This window comes from Procambarus clarkii, chromosome 2, assembly GCF_040958095.1.
Source record: "Procambarus clarkii isolate CNS0578487 chromosome 2, FALCON_Pclarkii_2.0, whole genome shotgun sequence".
Lineage (NCBI taxonomy): Eukaryota > Metazoa > Arthropoda > Malacostraca > Decapoda > Cambaridae > Procambarus > Procambarus clarkii.
The window spans coordinates 9,401,272-9,416,264 of record NC_091151.1 but is presented as its reverse complement, the minus strand read 5'-3'; the positions used below and the strand labels follow the sequence as shown (position 1 = coordinate 9,416,264).

The 14,993-nt window shown below is 40.3% G+C and overlaps 1 protein-coding gene across 2 annotated transcripts in view; it reads left to right on the top strand.

Annotated features, from left to right (window-relative positions):
* The window catches only part of LOC123749165 (leucine-rich repeat-containing G-protein coupled receptor 4), a 93,959-nt gene extending 90,244 nt beyond the window's left edge, over window positions 1–3,715 (top strand). For both annotated transcript variants that reach the window (XM_069323633.1, XM_069323637.1), the window contains one exon: window positions 3,445–3,715. In XM_069323633.1, coding sequence (XP_069179734.1) covers window positions 3,445–3,690 — 246 coding nt within the window. In that variant the 3' untranslated portion in view covers window positions 3,691–3,715. The remainder of the gene's footprint in view (window positions 1–3,444) is intronic.
* Window positions 3,716–14,993: the final 11,278 nt, after the last annotated feature.

The following is a 14,993-nucleotide window of genomic DNA, read 5'->3' as shown; positions in this document are numbered from 1 at the left end:
AATGTTTCGAATTGGTTTATTTGAATCATTAATATTATATTATATTAAGAACATAAATAATTGACTTAGTTATGTTAGTTTAGGTTCGGTTAAGATAGGTTAGGTTAGGTTAGGTAGGGTTGGTTAGGTTCGGTCATATATTTACGTTAGTTTTAACTCCAATAAAATATAATTTACTCATACATAGTGAAATGAATAACTTTATCATTTCATAAAGAAAAAACTAGAAAAATACATAAATTCAGGAGAACTTGGCTTATTAGGCAAATCGCGTCTTGCAGAGTAGGCCGAGTACTGAGTTCTGGCTAGTAGGTACAACATATATATATATATACCCCATGCGCAGTTTAAGGGTTAATCATTCGAACACGAATTTTCTCAATATTTCCTACTTTTTTCTTCGCTGTCAAGGGTAACTGAAAAATTATTTCTCCAAAATTCATTTTACAGTTTTATTTTGGTCTGACACCTAAAGGTCTTTGGTAAGGGCTACTTACATTCTCAAAGACTTGTTTACACTTATTTGTTTAAGACTTGTTTACACTTACTACTTGTTTACATGTAACAAAGACTTGTTTACACTTATACACATCATGCTTATATGCGTTATTGGGAAATACAAGCCTGGTTATGCGTATTAGAATGTCAAGACCCACAAGCCTGGAAACCCACTTCGGTCAATCATCAGCCAGATACCCACACCCACATACAGACCAAGTCTAAGCGACTCAACTGCTTGCTGACTCCTTATGTACCTTGTGCTTTCAGCGTGAAGTCTCCAAAGGAATTCGTTGACTTGCTGCCGGGAACACGGGCCACAGGGATAAGAGCCTCTTCTGGATGTAGAGTCACTGTTTACCAACGTACCTGTAGATGAAACAATCGGGATGATAATGGACAGAGTATATCGTGGTCCGGCTTGTACTCCTCTTGACATACCAGAAAGCATACTAAGAAAGCTACTCCAAGCCTGAACTAAAGAGGCACCCTTCTTGAGTCAAGATGGGGACATGTATAAGCAAATAGATAGGGTCACCATGGGTTCTCCCCTGGGTGTCCTGTTTGCGAACTTCTGCATGGGTACCATAGAGAATAGGGTCTTTGTTGACATGGACTTGACACCCGAAATATACTGCAGGTATGTTGCCAATATTTTTATGTAGGTACCTGATATTAGACTTCTGCAGCAGCTGAAGGAGGCATTCGAGCAGAATTCTGTGTTAAGTTTGACTTACGAGGTAGAGAATAATGGGAAGCTGCTCTTTTTAGATGCTTTTTTTAGTCACGTAGAGGAACAGAGGCTTCCACACTGCAGTCTACACTAAGGAAACAAACATAGGAATGAACCTCAATGCCAATAATGACTGCCTAGATAGGTACAAGAGGAGTGTTCGTGTTAGAATTATTAATCTTATCCTTTCCTTATTAAGGGTATTAAACCTTACCCTTTATATATATATATATATATATATATATATATATATATATATATATATATATATATATATATATATATATATATATATATATATATATATATATGTCTTACCTAGTAGCCAGAACGCACTTCTCTGCCTACTGTGCAAGGCCCGATTTGCCTAATAAGCCAAGTTTTCATGAATTAATTATTTTTCGACGACCAAACCTACCTAACCTAACCTAACTTTTTCGGCTACCTAATCTAACCTAACCTATAAAGATAGGTAAGGTTAGGTTAGGTTGGGTTGGTTAGGTTCGGTCATATATCTACGTTAATTTTAACTCCCCCCCAAAAAAAATTGACCTCATACGTAATGAAATGGGTAGCTTTATCTTTTCATAAGAAAAAAATTAGAGAAAATATATTAATTCAAGAAAACTTGGCTTATTAGGCAAATCGGACCTTATTAGGCAAATCGGACCGAGAACACACTTCTCGGCCTACTATGCAAGGCCCGATTTGCCTAATAAGCCAAGTTTTCATGAATTAATGTTTTTTCGACAACCTAACCTAACCTAACTTTTTTAGCTACCTAACCTATAAAGATAGGTTAGGTTAGGTTAGGTAGGGTTGGTTAGATTCGGTCATATATCTACGTTAATTTTAACTCCAATAAAATAAAATTGACCTCATACATAATGAAATGGGTAGCTTTATCATTGCATAAGAAAAAAAATTGAGAAAATATATTAATTCAGGAAAACTTGACCTATTAGGAAAATTAGGTCTTGCATAGTAGGCTGAGAAGTGCGTTCTGGCTACTAGGTACGACATATATATATATATATATATATATATATATATATATATATATATATATATATATATATATATATATATATATATATATATATATATATATATATATGTACCCGATTAAGGCCCGATTTGCCTAATAAGCCAAGTTTTCCTGAATTTCAATATTTTTCTATTTTTTTACTTATGAAATGATAAAGCTATCCATTTCATTCAATGTATTCCCAAATGGTCTGATGTTCCCATCACTGAAACATAAGAAAAAGAGTTAAAAAACGAAATGAAAAACAATGAAAAAAATAAAAAATAAACTATAGTCATGAAATGAATGGTATGGTAAACAAAACAGCTCAATTCAACCGCAATGTCAAGCAAAATAATTAAATCAATATGAAAATAAATCAAAATCTATTAAAATTAAATTTATCAATGAATTCAGAAACATTGAAATGGAATCGTAACATATTTAGTATGGCGTGTGTTGCTATTACGTGCAAAAAATTAAGCTGTTTAAAAAAAAAAAAGTTTTTACCTGTCACAGGTGTGGCGTCTATATAGTCGGTATAAAACATGTGCGTATTCAAATGAAACGTTATGTCAAACTTTCATGGCAATCGGTGAAGAACTTTTGGAGATTACAGTGTTTTGCTCTTATGTCCAACAGATGGCGCTGTTTGTAATAAACATGTTATTTTCTGTCACAGGTAAGGCATGTATATACTAGGTATATAAAAACACGCGCCTATTTGAATGCAACGTTGTGTCAAAATTTTAAAGAAATCGGTAAAGAGGTTTCACAGATTTCCCTCACATGAAAAACAGTTTAAAAGAAAAGAATAAATATTTTTTCCCGTCACAGACGTGACATCTATAGAGTATGTATATAAAAACCCGCTCGGATGCGAATGGAACTTTGTGTGAAAATTTCAAGGCAATCGGTGAAGAACTTTCGGAGATTAGCAATAATGAACAAACGAGCATTTCCATTTTTATTTATATAGATATATAAGCATATATTATATACTGTCTATATAGTATGTCCTATATATTTATTTATTACACCTGAATAGATTTGTAACTGAAAAATGTCGTAATTATTGGTTATTTACAAATGAGGGTTCACAAGTACATGTGCACCAAATGCGTGCACATGTACAAATGCAGAAATAACAAATACATGTGTATAAATACCTGTGCCCCTTTTCCAGGACAACCCAGCATACGACGTGTGGGCAACGATGTTGCTGGCATTGCCGGAAAGGAGTCACATCATGATGGGGAACGACGTATGGGTGTGGGCGGAGGACGATCAGGTGGCCCGGCAGCTGCTGCAGCAGTCACAGACCTGGGTGTTGCAAGATGGTCTCTCTCAGCCCATAGACCTCCCCTCTCTGGTCAGGATCTGCGGCTCCACACACATTGCCCACAATGGAGGCAGTCTCCCGCCATGTTAACATAATACAAATTATAATCACATTCCATCAGTCTTTAATTAACATTAAATTTGTACATATAGGGAATGGTGCGAACGTGGCACAATAGTTGACATATGTGTTCCTCAGTTCTGTTGACAGCTGGATCTGACTAATAAATGAATGGGTGCCCGTGCGGCCAGCCTTCCCCATGATTTTCTGGGACCTGTACAAGCTTGCCAGACTTAGTGTTTCCCTATAATGGTGTACCAGGCATAATCAATCAAGCATATTTTTGGCTTTCAGGAAAAGAAGGTCATTATTCAACTGAATTAATCTCTGGTGCGCCCTCACTTGGATTATTGTATCCAGTCAAGAAAACATCATCTTCAGAAAGACAGCTGCATTAGAAAAACTTTAACACCGGGCAACAAAAATCATTGCAGAACTAATTCAACTACCGTAACAGGAACACAAGAGGGCCACCGGACTAATAACATTGCAAACCAGATATGACAGGGCTGATCTCATCGAAACTTAAAATTCTGAACAATTTGGAGGAAGTTGATCCAGACAACTTCTTCTTCTTCCAGACAGACAACTTCAGGCCAGATGTAACACAAACACGGAGCACCAGTTTCATCTCAACAAGCCAGAACGTAGAACTGAAAATAGTAGATGCAGTTATAGTAGCCTATACTATATAGTAGCATTAGCATTTAGTAGCATTTATAGAACTGAAAATAGTAGATGTAGATGCTATTGAGGCCCACAGTGTCATAAACCCATGGAACTACCTACCCGCCGAAGCCGTAAATGTAAAAACTCTGTTGAACTTTATCACCCAGATTGAAAAATCAGCAGGGCAAAAGGGGCACCTTGGACAAGCAACCAGCTTCCTGTCCTTGTCGAGGCCACTAGAGTGTAAATTTTACTATTGTTTGTGGTAAATTCAGCTAAATATTTTGTCTTTTCAATGGCATTTATTTCTATATAAATATTATTCTAAACTAATCCACTCATTTTGGATCTTATTCCAACATTAACATTTTAAAAATAATTTTTTGATTTATTTATATTTTTCACTCTTCATATGACCATTGTGACAACAATTAAGAACTCTATGCAGACGAGGAGTCACAATAACGTAGCTGCAATATGTTAACCAAACCACACACTAGAAAGTAAAGGGACGGCGGCATTTTGGTCCCTCCTGGACCATTCTCAAGTTGATTGTGATAAGGGATTGATTGATTTATGAAGATTAAGCCACCCAAAAGGTGGCACGGGCATGAATAACCCATAAGTGGTGGTCCTTTTGAGCCATTATCAGTATCATTAGCTAATACTGGAGATCTGTGGAGGTGTGACTGCACCCTGCGTGACGGGAGGTGTGACTGCACCCTGCGTGACGGAAGATGTCTCCCTTGGTGATAAGGGAATGTTGTTGTTATAGATTCAGCTACTCGGAACGAGTTCCAAGTACCACGGGCTATGGTGAGCCCGTAACTTACCTGGCACAGGAGCGGGGCAAGTAGCACGGGCTATGGTGAGCCTGTGTGATGAAGTTGATACAGGCTATAAATAGGCAAGAGAGAGGTGATGAGCAAGGCAAAAGGTACGAACGTTAAGGTGTAGTAGAGGGGATAGTAGTAGGAATAAGAACTGCAGAAGGCTCATTGGCCCATACGAGGCAGCTCCTATTATAACCACCAAATGAGAAGGGGATAGTAATAGGAATAAGAAGAGGATAGCAAGGGAACGTAAGAGAAAACAATGAACAGAAAAGAGAGAAAGAAAAGGAAAGAGAAAGAAAGATAAATGGAAGGGTAAGCTTATGTTAGCTCACGTTTGTTAAAAATATTAGAGCATTTGAGTATATATGATAAGGGAAGGAGGCGAGGCAATAAATAGGCAAGAGAGAGGAGATGAGAAGAAAATCTTAGAGGAAGAAAAAGCAAGGCAAAAGGCACGAAAGGTAAGGTGTAATAAAAGGATAGTAATAGGAATAAGAACATAAGAACGAAGGTAACTGCAGAAGGTCTATTGGCCCATACGAGGCAGCTCCTATTAATAACCACCCAATAAGAAGGGGATAGTAATAGGAATAAGCAAGGGCTCGTTAGAGAAAATAAGGGGAAAGAAAAAGAAAAAAGGAAAGAGAAAGAGAGATAAAGGGAAGGGCAAGATTATGTTAAGTCACGTTTATTAGAAAGTTTAGAGCATTTGAGTATATATTTCGAAAGGGAAGAGTTAACACCAACAAGGCCAGGACTCAAGTTCATGTTGGGTACGTTGTGTATTTGAGCCGATTCAACAAGACGGCGTCTGTGAAGAGTAGTGGAAGGAAAGATTATTTTGGAGGGAGACCAATCAATAGGATGATTAGAATCCCTAACATGACAGAAGAGAGCATTGAACAAATCCGCAAGGGCCGTGACGAGGATTCGAGCCTGCGTCTGAGAGCATCCCAGACGCTGACTTAATCGACTGCTTAAACATGGTTACAGGATGCTCTCGGACGCAGGTTCGAATCCTCGTCACGGCCCTTGTGGATTTGTTCATTTGATGCATCACGCCATTGTGATTTCTGTGTGTAAGAGAGCATTGTTTGTGTCTGCAGACTTAACACTTCTATTGTGTTCTTTAAGTCTGTCATTAAGTGTACGGCCAGTTTTACCAAAGTATTGGAGAGGACAAGATGAAAAGGAAATAGGGTAGACACCAGCAGCATTAGAAGCAGGAGGAGCAGTGTGGACTAGATTACTACGAAGTGTGTTAGTTTGTCGAAAGGCGAGCTTTATGTCAAGAGGACGAAAGGTATTGGTAAAAGTTTTGAGTTCAGATATGAAGGGAAAGCAGAGCACAGTACTACTAGTGTTGGTTTAGGATGAAAGAAATTTCGTTTACCTTGAGAATAGGCACAGTTGATGAAATGCAAAGGGTAACCAAGGATAGAGAATGATTTGTAGATAAAGTCAGTATCAGAATCAAGAAACTGAGGGTCGCTGATGTGTAGAGCGCGGAGGAAGAGAGAGACGAGGACACTTTTATTAACAGAAGGAGGATGGTAGGAAAAGAAGTGAATGTACATGCCACTATGCATGGGTTTACGGTAGACAGAGAAAGAGAACCCGGACACAGAACTGTGAACATGAACGTCAAGAAAAGGAAGGAGGAAATTAGATTCTCATTCAACTTTCAAATGGATAGAAGGAGCCAGATTGTTAAGAGAGGAGAGGAAGGGCTGGAAAAGACTAAGGTCATGAGGCCATAAAGCTAAAATGTCATCAACATAGCGAAGCCAGAGAGAGGGACGAGTATCAATAGAAGGAAGAAGAAAAGTTTCGAAAGTATTCCATGTAGAAATTGGCAAGAACAGGGAAGAGGGGGGAACCCATAGCGAAACCGAAAGTTTGAGAGTAGTATTTACCGTTGAAAGAGAAAGAGTTAGAGTCAACACAGAATCTAATAAGTTCGAGGAAAACGTCAGTGGGAAGCGGGAGAGGAAGAAGACCCTCTGACGCCTTCTGTCCAAGGAAAGAGAGAACATCATCGAGGGGAACATTAGTGAACAGAGAGTCGACATCAAGACTAAGCAACTTAAAGGAGGGCTGCAGGCGCAGTCTTTCTATGAAGTCCTAAGAGTGACGAAGGTGAGCAGGAGAAAAAGTGCCAAGGTAAGGCATCACAGTTTTAGCGAGCTAGGAGGCAAGAGGATAGCCGACAGAGCCCCGTGAAGAAATGATAGGACGAAGAGGAACACCAGGTTTATGAGTTTTAGGAAGACCATACAAATAAGAAAGAGAAAGGCAGAAAACACGGAAACGTTTAATAAGATCGAAGTCAGGATGACAAAGACGTGAGAGCTGTCTTAGTTAGCGGTTAAAGGAAGTTTTAAGACGATCCAAAGGGTTAGATGTCTGAGGGGCATATGTGCGGGAGTCAGAGAGCAAGACATCTGAGATCTGGAAGTAGTCCTAGCGGACAAGGACAACCACCCAATTGCCTTTGTCGGAAGGAAGGTTGTGGTGAGAGCCACTACAGCAGTGAGTGTTGGATTTAGAGAGTCACTTCATCAGTGAGTGTAGGGTGTGATGATTCGCAACAGAAGTGAGTGTTGGGTGTGGTGAGAGGCACTACAGCACTGAGTGTTGGGTGTGGTGAGTCACTACAGCAGAGAATGTTTGGTGTGGTGAGTCACTACAGCAGTGAGTGTAGGGTGTCGTACGTCACTACATCAGTTAGTGTTAGGTGTGGTGAGTCACTACAGCAGTGAGTGTTTGGGTATTGTGGTGTTTGTGTGTTACTGAGGAAGTCTTGGTTGTAGGGTTGATGTAAAGTCATGACTTGGTTACTGACTTTAATACTTAATATGATTACATGACTAGTAGCTACCAAGCTTGGCGGGCGTCCTGTACGCTCTATTGTTTACCTTCTCTCTCTCTAGCGTCTGCTCCGCCACACATAGAAAACGGATGGTACCATTTTCTGTGAACATGACATCCCTCCTTTTCTTTAAAAAGAATGAATACAGGATGTCTACCATGCTTGTAGCACAAAGCAAAGTTATTGACACAAAGTAAGTTATTAACATATCAAGAGATACTGCATACATTTAACATTAATTAAGCACACAAAGAATTTAAACAACTTAATCTTTTCCACAAAGGATTTCAATGTTAAAAATACATATGCAATGTTAAACATGAAAGAAACTGTAATACAAAGTTACAAAATATTGAATGAGATATCTGCATTATTCAAACAATATTAAATTTAATTTAGCATAATAAGTAAATACTTTTCATTACATAGGAACACAATTAATCATCAAATCGTGTAGGGCGTTTAACATGACGTTTAGGACGAGAGTCCTTAAATGCAATAACATTCCTTGATGAATTGTTTGTCGGGTTATAACTATTTTTTTTTTCTTTTGCACGACTTTGCACTTCATCATTTTCTACACTATTTGGAATCACTTTGAAATAAGCCATATTACGTGTTATACTATGATCTCTATTACTAGCTGTTACCATAGTTCCTTTTACACTAATCACTTTATATGGTTTTGTATCATACAGCATATCCAACTTTCCCTCTTTTTTCTTTTTAACGAGAACAGTGTCTCCAACCTTTATGACCTGTTCCTTTGCACGTTGATCATGGGCAATTTTCATTTTGCCCTTGGCTAGTGCATCCTTCTGAGCGAGACGTTTATCCGTTACCTCGGCTGGCATGACGGGTAGTGCGATTCTCATAGGACGTCCAAATAAAAGTTCGCCAGGCGACTTGCCCAGTGTTCCATGTGGTGTTGCACGGTAGTTCCTGAGAAAAGCATACATAGCTTGTTTCCAGGATCGTCCTTCGGCATGAGCACAGCGTACCGCTTTCATGAGAGGTTGCATGAATCTCTCAACTTCTCCATTTGCTTGAGGATGTAGTGGCATCACACGGCGGTGTTTGAATCCAATATGCTCAGAAAAGTTGACGAAGTCTTGTCCATTGAATGGCGGTCCATTGTCTGTCTTGACAACTTCAGGAATGCCAAAGTTTGAAAAGATCTTGTCGAGTTTCGGGATGACGGCCTTTGCAGACGTGGAAGTGATGATTTCTACTTCTGGATAACGTGAGTGATCATCAATGACTACCATCAAGTACTCTCCAGTTGGTAGTGGTCCGCAGAAGTCCATTGATACTTCCGTCCATGGTGCAGCAGGTAGTGGTTAAGGTTGTAGAGGTGTTGGTCTTGAAGTATCCACTGCAGCTTGGCAAGGGACACAGGCATCATGCATATCCTTTGCTTGACGATCAATGCCAGGAAACCACACCTTTTCTCGTAGCAGCTGTTTGGTCCTAACAAGACCTTGGTGTCCTTGATGTGCAAGCTTCAGAGCACGTTGCTGGAGAACAGCTGGAATAACGATACGAGTACCTCGCAGCACAGTGTCGCGTTGTTGCGTAACACTTAATTCTGTCTGGAAGCGTTCAAGTGCTTTGAATGCATCTTGGTCAACTCCTGAGGGTGGGATGCGTGGAAACTTTTTCTTAGTCAATGCATCCACTGTTGCTTGCAGAGTTGGGTCCTCTAGGGTTGCAGTACGGATTTCATCAAGAGTGAGAGCCTTAGGGACTGCATCACAGGTTACAGAGTGTACATATTCCTCGGCAACTTGCTGATGCTTGGTGATGGTGAAACTGTTGGCAGGATGTCGACTGATGTAATCAGCGGGATTGCCTGCACCCGGCTTGTATTTCACCATAAAGTTGTATGGTTGCAGACGAAGAGCCCATCTCTCAATGCGAGCTGGTGGTTTGGACTTTGGATTATTGAAGATGGTCTCCAACGGTTTGTGGTCAGTGACTATCGTGGTGAAGGGTGCACCAAGCAGATACACATTGAAGTGTTCACAGCCCCATACAAGAGCAAGAGCTTCCTTCTCTGTCTGACTGTATCGTTGCTCAACATCTGTGAGAGAACGGCTGGCGTAGGCAATTACTACTCTGGAATCTGGTTGACCAGGTTTGTGTTGGGCTAAAACAGCACCTAAACCAACAGGACTAGCATCCACCGTTAACTCAGTGTCCATTGATGGATCAAAGTATGCAGCAGTCGCATTCTCTACTAGTGCATCTTTCACAGCATCAAATGCATTTTGCTCGATATCGCTCCAGTACCATGATGCGTTTTTCTTCAGGAGCTCACGTAGAGGCTTCGTAATGGTAGCAAAATCTGGAATGAAGCGAGAACAGTAGTTTGTCATTCCCAGAAAACTATGTACTTCAGTGGACGTTGAAGGAGGTGCAGCATTCTTGATATCTGCAACTTTCTTAGGATCTGGAGACAGACCTTTGTCACTAAGTACATGTCCAAAGAATTCAATTTTATGTTGATTAAACTCACACTTTGCTCGGCTTAGCGTCAGATTCTTTTCTCGTAAGCGTTGCAATGTTGCACGAAGAGCTTTGTCGTGTTCAGCTTGGGTACGGCCATAAACAATGATGTCATCAGACATGTTGTCAGCATTAGGTATGTCTTGCAATACCTGGCTGATGATGTGCTGGAATACCTCGGCAGCACTGTTGATACCAAAACTCAGGCGCTTGTACCTATACAGACCTCGATGTGTCATAAACGTTGTGATGAATCGACTCTCCTCATCAAGTTCAAGCTGATGATAGCCCTTGTTTAAATCTAACTTGCTGAATACAGTTGCACCATTCAAGCGGTAGATCATATCATCTACAGTCGGTGTAGGATGGCGTTCACGCATTATTGCCTTGTTGGGAACACGCATGTCCACACAAATGCGTATCTCATCTGGATTCTTCGGCTTTGGTGGAGTGACAATTGGGCTTACCCATGGTGTTGGGCCTGTTACTGGTTCAATGATATCTAGTTCTATCAGCCTATCCAGTTCGGCATCGACTTTCTTGCGAGTATGGAATGGTTGTCGGCGATGTGGTTGGGCAACTGGAATTACATCTGGGTTGATATGCAGATGTACTTTGCTATCAGTATAACAACCTATGGATTTAAATCGATCAGAAAATTCAGCAACAATAGCATCAACATTGTTTGCAGATTCCACTGCTACAGCATTAGAAAGCTGAAGTAGCCCCAATTTGGTTGAAGTCTTGTAACTGAGTAAAGACTCCTTTGCATTCCTAACAACATGGAATGTAGTAATGAGCATTGCATTCTTTGACTTAATCTCTGCAGTGAAAGTTCCAATCACTGGCAAGGCTACCTTTGAAGCATAGGCAGTGGCTTTGCCATTATAGTTTTCAAGCTTTGGGAACTGTTTTTTAAATTTTTCATAGTGGCACTCAGCAATGGTATCAATGTTTGATCCAGTGTCAATGAGAACTTTGAGACAAATACCAGCAATGTATACACATGTCTCTGGGTTGTTTGGAAGATCATTCCATTCTGTGATTGCTTGTACTCCATAAGTATTATCACATTCACTGTCATCTGAGACTGGTTGTAATGAAATGTTGTCTTGTACATTATTAACATTCTGGATATGAGGTGCAATATTGTGTTTACCACCTCGACCCCTATGACCTGATCCTCGTACAGTGCTTTTATTCATTGACTGTGGTTTCTTTAGTGCGGAACGACACATAGCACCAAAATGACCTAGTTTTCCACACTCATAGCACTTCTTACCTTGAGCAGGACAAACATTATCTTGGTGTGGGTAGTCTCCTCCACAATTGTAACATTTATTGTTGACACCCTCTGATGTGGGTCGTTGTGACTGCTTGAGCCTTGTTCCTTGACCCCAGTTGTGACGTGGTTCTCGGCTAAATTTACTGTTAGGTTTGCCATGATATCTTCTTTGATTACGATGTCCTCCCTGAACCTTACGTACCTCATCACTGTTAGTAACAGTGGCAGAACCGTTGTTGGCACTGCACTCCATGACACGAGCATCACGTGCAGCATCTTCCATTCGACGAGCAATATCCAGTATCTTGGTAAGAGAACTTTCATCATCAACAAGTTCTAGAGCTCTTCGACGGAGACGTGTAGATGTGCATGTTTCAATTATTTGCTGTTTGATTTCTTTGTCAACATCAGCAAACTCACAATGGGCTGCTAAACCCTGCAGACGTGTGTGGTATTGATCCACAGTTTCATTAGAGAGTTGTTTTGCTCTCCTGAAATGCATAATTTCCATTGCAGTATTTTGCCTTGGTTTGAAATGCTCTGTTTGGCTTTGGCAGTGTCATAATCTTTGGCACCACCAGTGTCTTTCAGTGTGTCAAAGATGTCACAAACTCTATCACCTGCATAATGAAGTAGAAAGGCACGCTTTCTTTCAGCACTTTTGATGTCAGAAACTATCAACAAATTTTCAAACTTTTTAAGCCATTTGACCCACCTCTGTGACAGGTTTGTCTGGTCACAGTCAGGATCAAATGCAGGAAACTGAGGTATATTTGCCATTTTTACTGAATAAATGTAACTTATCACTTAAATGGTCCTCAGAATATTAAACACTTACTGCACTGAATATGTTAGTCAAGAATTCACTGTAATTACTTTAATTTTGCAAAGCACACAAGCATTTTAATGCAAAAGTTCACAACAGTGCACAATATAGCAGCAACTGACTTCTTACCTAGCCCTTGTGTACATGTGTTGTTCCTACTCACAGCAGCAGCACAGCAGTTGGCACAGCAGTTGGTACAGCAGCAGTTGGTACAGCAGTTGGTGCAGCAGTTGGTGCAGCAGTTGGTACAGCAGTCAGTTCAGTGTGATGAATTTTGTAGCACGAAGCGTCGTTTCGTAACCAAAACATCAGGTTTTGTACACATCAATGCGTCGTTTCATACACAACGTCGGCAGATTCCTCAGTACACAGTTTCTTCAGCACAGCTTGGGTAGCACACAGCTTGGGTAGCACACAGCATCGGTTAGCACACAGCATCGTTTAGCACACAGCATTGGTTAGCATACAGCATCGGTTAGCATACAGCATCGGGTATGGCGCTCACAGCTTCTCTTCCTCCTCCAGGCAGCATGCTTCTCCCTTGTGTTTGAAACTAAACAAATACCTGCGTTCACAGTTCATCCTCGTCGCCAATGTGGTGTTTGTGTGTTACTGAGGAAGTCTTGGTTGTAGGGTTGATGTAAAGTCATGACTTGGTTACTGACTTTAATACTTAATATGATTACATGACTAGTAGCTACCAAGCTTGGCGGGCGTCCTGTACGCTCTATTGTTTACCTTCTCTCTCTCTGGCGTCTCAGCCGCCGCACATAGAAAACGGATGGTACCATTTTCTGTGAACATGACAGGTATGGTTAGCCACTACCGCAGTGTGTGTGTGTGTGTTGGGTGTGGTGAGTCACTACAGATGTGAGTATTGGTTGTGAGAACCTCTACAGCAGTGAGTGCTGGGTGTGGTTAGTCACAGTAGCAGTGAGTGTTGAGTGTGGTTAGTTACTACAGCAGTGAGTGTAGGATGTGGTGAAAAAATCTATAATAGTGAGTGTTTGGTGAGGTAAGATCCACTACAGCAGTGACTGTATCTCGTATCTCAGTATATGTATCTAGTATCATTTGGGTGACGGAGGTGACGTCGTCTGCATGATTTGTCTGCCTGTGTGGAGGGTGGCCACTATAATCTTTGGGCACTCTATAAGCTTAGGTGTACAGCTGCGGTGCATACAACATGTAGATACTTACATATAATATGTGTATATAGTGTAATAACACTGCAGACAGTATTGTTGGGGGAGAAAGTTTAGTGCGTGTGACCTGTAATGAGTGAGGGAGCCGCCTGCTGACTGAGTGTACCGACAACTCTTAGTTGCCTGAACTAACTATATCAGCTTATTTGTACAGTTGTGTTGAACAAAAAATGTAGATACTTATATATAACGTCTGTATATTGTGAATAAAATATAAAACAGGATGGTGGGAGGAGAAAGTGGGCGAGTGAGGCGTTGTTGAGTTAGTGAGTGGCAACATGTGGCGGTCACTCCTCGTTGCTTTTCGACTCTCAATGCAAACTTAAGTGATTCTTTATGGTGAACAAAACATGCAGATACTTATATATAACCTGTGTGTATAGAGTGTAATAACAGCAAAACTATCTGTTTATTCTTTTATGAACATAATAATTGAATCACTAATATGCACACCATACTTTTCAGTATAGCGATTATTCACCCCTTTTATTATATATCACAATACACACTATTGAATAATATTACTGCAAAAAAAAAATTACGAAAAATCAATCAGAGACATTGAAATAATTAGTTGATAATAGCTTTGTGGCAACTCCCACCTGTCAGCGCGGGTGACGCTGACCGGGTCTGACGACCGCTCTGTCAACGCCCACTTTTTACCAGACTTCCTCGGCCTATTACGACCAAAATATGTCACCTAGGATTTTTTTCCCGTGCTCAGAGAACACAAATTAACATTTTTAGAAGACAAAATAACTTTTTAGATTTTTGTTCCTTGCGCATAGGGGTATAACTCTCCTCAGGACCCTTTAGTAGCTTAAGGGTTAAAGAATGGTACTCACAAGTGAACATTCTGCACCTACATCTGCCACCAAGATAATGTTATTAAAAAACGACTAAAACAGAATCGAAAAGGAAACAGGAAAAAGGAGGAAACCCCACCTCCATTTAAAACTTTGACCCAAATAACGATGTAACAATGCTATCGTGAATATAGCCCATAGCTACATGGACATTTCGTTCTGAGTAACTAAATCTAAAACAACAACAACAACAGGCTGCTGGCTGGCGAATCAAAATATAACTGATATTACAATGGTACAACCTGTTTTCGCTGTAACAGTACGTA